At 43.6% G+C, this 8,193-nt stretch overlaps 1 protein-coding gene across 1 annotated transcript in view; it reads right to left on the bottom strand.

Annotated features, from left to right (window-relative positions):
* Window positions 1-2,360: 2,360 nt before the first annotated feature.
* The window catches only part of MICOS10 (mitochondrial contact site and cristae organizing system subunit 10), a 30,839-nt gene continuing 25,006 nt past the window's right edge, over window positions 2,361-8,193 (bottom strand). The window contains exons 2-4 of the mRNA XM_002750374.7: window positions 6,564-6,611; window positions 5,457-5,566; window positions 2,361-2,603 (exon numbers count right to left, since the gene is read on the bottom strand). Of these exons, the coding sequence (XP_002750420.1) occupies window positions 2,589-2,603; window positions 5,457-5,566; window positions 6,564-6,611 (173 nt within the window). The 3' untranslated portion in view covers window positions 2,361-2,588. The remainder of the gene's footprint in view (window positions 2,604-5,456; window positions 5,567-6,563; window positions 6,612-8,193) is intronic.

Raw genomic sequence — 8,193 nt, 5'->3', positions numbered from 1 at the left:
AAAGCACTCTAGAACTAAAGCAAGTGGCCAGTGCTTCCTTTGGCCTCTGTCAAGAACTATTCCCTCAGAGAGCTGACCCATTTCCCAGAGCGCTTCAGTGGTGCTTCCAAGGTGCCAGAGAGCCATCCAAATAAATGTCTAAAACCTAACAACTAATGATAAAAAAGTTTGATTCCAATGTCCCTCTCTACTCCATATTTTGCTAACATGTCTAGGAATTTGTGGCCACCTTGTTTATGGAAAAATGACAGAAAAATTGGGGAAGGAAAATACTTTTGAGACAGAGTCTCTCTGTCGCCAGACTGGAGTGCAGTGGCGTGATCTCGGCTCACTGCAACCTCCACCTCCTGGGTTCAAGCGATTCTCCTGCCTCAGCCTCTCGAGTAGCTGGGACTCCAGGTGTGTGCCACCATGCCCAGTTAATTTTTGTATTTTTATTAGAGACGGGTTTCACCATGTTGGCCAGGATGGTCTTGATCTCTTGACCTCGTGATCCGCCTGCCTCGGCCTTCCAAAGTGCTGGAATTACAGGTGTGAACCACTCTGCCCAGCACAAAAATACTTTTAAAGCAAATAGGGAGAAAACAAGTGGAAGGGATGAAACAGGTTGCACATTATTTTTCTTTTAATTACATGGGTTGCCTCAATCACGGAATGAAGAGGACCAAGTGAAAAACAGCCATGTGGCTATGGCCATGACTTCCAGTCCAGGGCTAAGCCCATCTTTGGACTTCAGATGATCCAGACGAAAACAAGCCCAGAGAGGAGAGAAGCCTGGGCAGTTTGTAGGGCAGAGCCTAGCAGACCTTTCTGGAAAAGGGAGTGGGGAGGATGAGGGAGGGTATTTGCTACCCTGAATACACTTCCTATAGCACTTTTAATCCTAGCTACTTGGGAGGCTGAAGCAGAATTGCTTGAGGTAGAGGTTGCGGTGAGCCTAGATCACGCCATTGCACTCCAGACTAGGCAACAAGAGCAAAACTCCGTCTCAAAAAAAAAAAAAGAAAAAAGGTTTAATCTTCAGTTTGTATTACTAATATACCATGTGACCTTATATATTAATCTACTCTGATTCTGCTAATTATTGCCAAAAAAATTATATTCATGACATTTTATCAATCCTCTGTGAAATTCTGTAAATAAAATTATTTCTTAAAAATCTCTAAAAAAAAAAAGAACTAAGGTTTAATCAATGTTCCAGAACTGGAGGCAGACAGGAGTTGTACCCTATTGCCCAGCCTCCCCCTTCACACCTCTCCCCTGCCTCTGCACACCCTGGCTATGCTGAACTGCTGGTGGTTTCCCAGCTATAATATGCATTACATGATCCTGAGCCAACACAGAGGCTACCCTCCTTCTGTCTGGGATTCCCCAGTCAGCTTCAAGTCTCAGTGCAGGTATTCCATCACCTGTGGGGCCTTCCTCAGGAGACGTAGCTGCTCCTTCTCCTTTGTTCTCAGTGTACTTTGCCCACACCTCTCCTCTCCGTTAAAACACTTCAGAGTTGCGTTTGCATGTCTGTCTTCCCGTCAGACTCTAAGCTCCCTGAAGGTAGAAGCTTGTCTTTTTATCCATTTAATCTCTGCTGCTTACAACAGTGCCTATTGTATAGTAGATGCTCAATCAACATCTATAAGATACAGGGGCAAGTGGGATGGGGGCCTGCCTATCTTAATTCTATGATAAGGAAAAAGAAGTAAGAAAGGCTGAGCTCTGGGGTTCTGTACATTGTCTGAAGAAATTGCTAAAATGACTTTTGCATCTAGCATTCCTGGTTCAAGTGAAACCACAGGAACAAACTCAGAGGGACATTAGAAGTGGCCATTTTGTCCTCAAACCTCAGCTGCTACATGAAGATAAAATCAACCCCAAATGGGCCCCTCCAGCCCGGTGGGTGAGCCATGAGCTTTCCTCCGCCCTCCAGAGCTGAAGCTTGAACTGTATAAAGCTCTATGAAGCGGCAGGACTTGACATTAATGGAGTGGGCCATCCATACAGCCAGGTTTCCTCCCCTGCTAATACAGCAGCAGTGTGACCTCCTCACAGGAGGCGCAGGTGAGATGTGCCCTGCCAGGTCCCAGATGAGAACACACGAAGAGCTGCCACAGAAGGAAAGGCGCCTTAAGACATCAGTCATCTCCATCAGGCCATGCAGCAGCAATCTTCAACTTCTGATGTGCGAGGTGAAGGAGTTCTGAAAACTATGCATGAGGGGGCGAGTGGGAAGGAATTCTCACTGATTGTTTTCAGGGGGTTCTCAGAGAGGCTGTGAGCAGGTGGCTACAGCTGCCAGCAGTTCACGTACAGTCCTCCTCATGCTCAGAGACCAAAGGCGAAGAAACAAAGGCCAGGCAATGGGCTTCCTATTTTTGTTTAATTTATTTAAGACCACCTCCTTACAATTTCCAGAGAGAAAATACAAAACAAGAAACAGACTTGGTTTCAAATACATAACCAGGTGCTGGAGTTTAAAGCATCACTGATAACATTGTTACAGAAGAATGGCAGCTTACTCCAGGGCACTTCAGTATTCCTGAGGAATAAACATGATTTCTCTTGTCCTCCCACTGGGATGTTCTCAGGTGAAGTCACTGCTCCTGCTCCTGTAAAGCAAGGACACTCAGCTTAAAACTCTGCAGACAGCGAGTCAGACGGCATTCTGACAACCCCCTCTGCTGTGTCAGGTCAGACCCAAAGGGCCAGAGGCCCAAACCTGATCACACTGTTACATTAAAACTGTATCACATCAGGACTATGTATACCCCACCCAGGTTCCTAAGAGTGCCCCCCAGTCCCAATCTCATAGGAAGAAGAGTAGGAAACGAGTGGAATAGGCCAAACCACCATGAGCTGGATAACAATTCCTAAAACCTGTCTAAGCCATCTCAGGGGAGTGGGGAGAGCATGGTTTTAATCAGCCTAAGAACTACGTGGCCTTGCCGAGTTTCTCAACCCTGGTTAAGAGTCTGCTTTCTCGGCTGGGCACAGTGGTTCACACCTGTAATCCCAGCACTTTGGGAGGTCGAGGTAGGTGGATCACCTGAGGTCAGGAGTTCGAAACTAGACTGGCCAACATGGAGAAACCCCATCTCCAAAAAAAAGAGTCTGCTTTCTCATCAGCTGAATGAAGATAGTGACACCTCTCCCAAATCCACTGAGGGGTCCAGAGGGAAAGATTATTAAAGATAAAACAAGCAGGATGGTTTTGGGGGCAGATCAGGGACTCAAGAAGCAGTTATTATAATAGGACTGCACTGAGTAAGCCGAAGTTGGGATTTTGCTCCATTTTTCAGGGAGCGGAGGATGACAACATCGAGGCACAGACTCAAGTTCAGATAAAGTTACAAGGCCATTTGGAGCAGGACACACAAATGTAAAAGATGGAACAATATTTTCCACAGTAACTCCCAGACATTAAATACATAATATGCATATAATCACCCCTGAGCCATTACCCCTGACAACAGTTTGGAACAATGGAAATGTTTTAAGCAAAAGACCTGAAGCTTCTCTCTCTGCTCCTTTTGGTTCTCTCCACAATCAGCTCTGGTGCCAGGAAAGTGAGGAGCCAGGGAGTGGTGGAAAAGGCCGGCTGCCGGCTTCGATGCCACGCAGCTGCGCCATCTCCCTGTGATGACCTCACTCTTGCTTTGGTGCAGAGATGGCTCCCCTGCTCCCATCTGTCCAGCACACATGGGCTGGCTGCAGGCAGCTGATGGTGTGAGCAGGTTCTAAAATGGCAGGTGCAGGGCTGTGGCAGGATATTGCTATTTGAGATTTGGTGGCCCTTGTGGCCACAACTCCTGACTAGAATTGGGACATGCATTTGTACCACATTTTCCACTCTATTGTTATTACAGTGGAACAATGGACAAGTCAATCACCCTTTTTGGGCTGGCCTTATCTATAACAACCAATGTTTCTGTGTATTTAGCACCTCACAGCTTAAAAACATTTTCGTGTCTAATTCTCACAACAACACTGTAGGTAGAAATTATTACCCTCATTTTACGGAGGAAAATGGAAGCTCAGAAGTGAAATGACTTAAGATCACACAGGAAGCAAGTGACTGGCTTGCACCCAGGTCTCCTGGCTTCTGTGCCCCTTCCACTAGTCCTCCTGCTGCCCTGTTCACAAGTCACTTGTGCATGTGGGGAGTGTGAAGCTGTTCACCGAAAAGGGTGCTGCTGTTGCAAAGGTTATGCCTTAGGAAGCCTGAGGCCATCAGCACTCACCACTAATAGAATAATTTACTGCATTCACTCATTTTACATTTATTTGAGTGCTTATTTTGTTTCAGGCCCTGGAAATACAAAATAAGTGCCAACTCTGTCCTTGAGCATCCAGCTTCCCATGATCCTGTCACTTAAATCCCATAGTAACTAATCATCAAGCGAGGCAAAGGGAAAGACAGCAACATATGAAGCCCTGAGGAAGCCTGCTGCCCTGTTCCCTTTGGAGGCGTGGGTAAGAAGTTTTCAGCTTGCATGCAGCATTAAAAATCCACCTGAAGGCTGGGCACGGTGGCTCCTGCCTGTAATCCCAGCACTTTGGGAGGCCGAAGTGGGCAGATAACCTGAGGTCAGGAGTTCGAGACTAGCCTGGCCAATGTGGTGAAACCCTGTATCTACTAAAATGCAAAAATTGGCTGGGCATGGTGGCGCATGCCTGTAGTCCCAGCTACTTGCTGAGGCTGCAGTGAGCCAAGATCACGCCACTCCATTCCAGCCTTGGCGGCAGAGTGATACTCTGTTCAAGTAAATAAATAAAATAAAATAAAATCCAGCTGAAGACAGGACTTCGGCAGAATCATGTGAGACTTACACACAAGACTGCCTTCTTCAATTAAAAAGCAGAATCACAGCCTGGCCAACATGGTGACTACTAAAATACAAAAATTACTCAGGCATGGTGGTGGGCACCTGTAATTCCAGCTACCTGGGAAGCTTGAACCCAGGAGGTGGAGGTTGCAGTGCGCTGAGATGGCGCCACTGTACTCCAGCCTGGATGACAAAGCAAGACTCCATCTTAAAACAAAAACAAAAACAAAAAACTAATAAAAAGCAGAATCATGGCTGAGTTCTGGAAGTCTTTGCATAAATACATGTGAGATGTCTACAGGACACTCTGATATCTTAAACAAAAATTGCTACTTACAGATAGTTAACACAATCTACCTTACCATTGATGATACACGTTCAAGCAGGTTCCTTAATTCCAATCGGCTAGCATATGAGTATATATCTGAATGCACATATGCATCTGAAGGCACAGGGGAGACTTTAGCACCAAAGCAGTGATGACATCGCTTAAGGCCAAAGAGCAATTAGTATCTGAGTGCTGCCACAATGCAACACATGGTTTACTCATTACATACAGTCTAAAGAATTCTTCAGGGGCTCAGGAGAAATCTCCTTTTCTTCTGAAAGAAAGAGAAATATATATTCTGTACATACTTTGACATATTTTCCGTGTAGGAGATATGGAGCCTGGAAATCATGCTGACAGTTGGAGTAAGCCATTCCTAATCCCATGCCAGAACCGAAGGCTAATGGCCACATTCTTCCTAGTGAGCAGAAAAGGGAAAAATCCCAATAGGAAACTATTAAGAGAAGATAAAGCTCCCCATCCTCTTAAATACATTTCACTTAGGGTTCAATAAATATTCAACATGCATCATATTAATGACTATAATAACTATACATTTTTATCAGTGCTTCATTAATGGCCCCAAAAATGAGGAGGTGTAAACTAGTAAAGTTATTAATTTAGCAAATATTTGTTAAATGCCTATGCTGATAAGTTTGAGGAAAATTAGTGAAATATGAAAACAGTAGATAAACCTTTTAACTTTTTTATATCAGTTCTAATCATCTGCTCGTTTTAACTAATTTCTTAGCCATTAAGATGTGTGAATTCTAAAAAGATGCAAGCATTTTCCCAATATTTACATACTTTGATTATAATAGTAAGTCATGGGGTTTACTTAAGCCACTCTGTACATGATTCTTTCACATCAGCACTACGTGTTAAGTATGATTCTCTAGTCAAGTACTTCCCACTAGTTCTTCATAGAAAGAGGTCAAAATGATCCCTTTGGCATCTATTAAATATCCAAACTTCAGACGTTCTTCCACAGAATGAAAAGAATATTGCCTGCCTTTTGCTTAGGAGAATTTTTGATTAAGAAGTATGTTTATTTCCGGTCTACTTGTTTCTATTACCAGCAGATTTGCATTTTCAATTCCTCTAGAAAAAATTACAATTAGTTAGAAATAGTTGAGCATGTAGACTTGGCCAAATGACTCACTGGCATCAAGTATGGGCTTCTGCATTATCATATTTAGGCTAACAGGCTCCCTGCCTCAGTGCCCACGGGGAATACTGGAGATGCCTGACCCATTTCGACCTCTTTGAAGTCCACATTCTTTATCTAACTTATTTTATAATGGCCTACCTAACCCCATAAATGGATGGGTTTCAGTGTGTCCCCTGGAAGCGTCCCTACTACATACGTATACACTACAACATCATGTTGAAAAGACAGTAAAAGTCACACTTACTTTTAAAGAAGGTAAGTGAGAAAACAATTCCTAATCCAAAACCAGTACCTACAAAGAGAAAAAAACATGACAAATCTCATAACAGTAACTTCACAACGATAACAGTAACATTTCTTAAATGTAAACATCATAAAACAGATTTTTTCCATAATTTGGTAGAGAATTAATTTTCTAATTTCTAACTGTCTTTATTTGTCAGAGGTTGTATAGATGCCTTTGGTTCTCCTGCCCAGCAGGAAATAAAAACTTGACTCCCTATTCTGTCTAGACAAGTTGCAGGGTGTGGGGCAGGGGAACAAGCCAGGAGACTGCTCTAGAGTCAACCCTCTCTACACTGGCAAGTAGCCTCCAGCATCCTGTGCTCTCCTACCAACCTCAAAGAGGGATACCATAGCCAAAGTGTGAGAGAGTGTCAACAGGAAGCTCCCTTTGTCACCTTGGCACTTGGAGTGATGGCTTTTTGAGGAGGATAAAAAGCAGAGATCCAGAACAATTCCTAAAGTCTGTGCAATCAAACAAGCCAGAACATCTAGACAGAAGAGAAGACGTCCATCCAGAGCCTCAGATAAAGAAAATGACTTGCCCAAGAATACTGTTTAGTTAGTTGCAGAACAGTGATCTGGGCTCAAGTCTGTCAGACTCCAATGCCACTGTACCCACGATGTCCAGATGTTGGATTCCTCTACAGTTTCAACCCCTAAATGATTACTACCCCTCAAGGGAAATTGGAATGTTAAGATTTCTACTGCCAGTGAAATAACAGCCAAAACATGACTGTGCTCCCCATACAGCTCAGAATGCTAGACAACCCGGGTGGTAACAAGACTTCACAAAGCCAAAAGGGCCTATTCAGATTCATTCCCAGACAAATTCTACCGTACAAGTCACAGACACAAGAAGTCGACCTGGTAGGTGTGATTCAAGAACCTCAGAGACATGGAAGCCATTGATACTGATACCTTGGCAAGACTCTGCTGTTGCTTAGTTTATAAAATGGCACAGGGTTCAACTTTAAGGCGACCTGTCTCACTCCTTGCAGCTGTAAGATGAGTAAGACAGAATTTTGGTACTAGAAAATGAGGTAAAGGATTTGGACTGGCTTACAGATTCCAAACCAGGCAATGGGATGAGGAGATAGGCCAGTAAAAACATAATGGCTTACAATCAGAGCTTTTGCTCTTCTCCATCTGGAGGCAATTTTTTTGGCAAAGAAATCAAAAGCCCCAAAGGAAAATACTTCAGCATTTTTCTTGTCCCTCTGACTCCATGCCTGTCTCTTCTATTTTCCCCCAAAGAGAAAAAGCTCTCTGATGCTCAACTTTTCCTAGCAGTAGACCAAAAACGATGCCAACTCCACTGCTAACAGTATCACTCAATCAAAAAGATGAGCAATGCTTCCACATGAATCAATATCAAGTAGAAAATCTTCAATCTCTAGAATTCAGAAATATGCCCAACCACTCAGTTTTGCTCCTATTATAGGCATTTACCTGCAAGTATAAATATGAAATAAAAATCACAGTTCCGACCAGCAAAAAGGAGTTATTGAAGAATGTGCTCTATGGTCTTAGCAGCCCACTTTAACTAACTAGGCTACTATATCTTCAATTCTTAAGGGTGATTTTTCCCT

This window comes from Callithrix jacchus, chromosome 7 (genome assembly GCF_049354715.1).
Source record: "Callithrix jacchus isolate 240 chromosome 7, calJac240_pri, whole genome shotgun sequence".
Taxonomy (NCBI): domain Eukaryota; kingdom Metazoa; phylum Chordata; class Mammalia; order Primates; family Cebidae; genus Callithrix; species Callithrix jacchus.
Note: the sequence above shows the minus strand (reverse complement) of the source record. Positions and strands in the feature narration are given on the sequence as shown.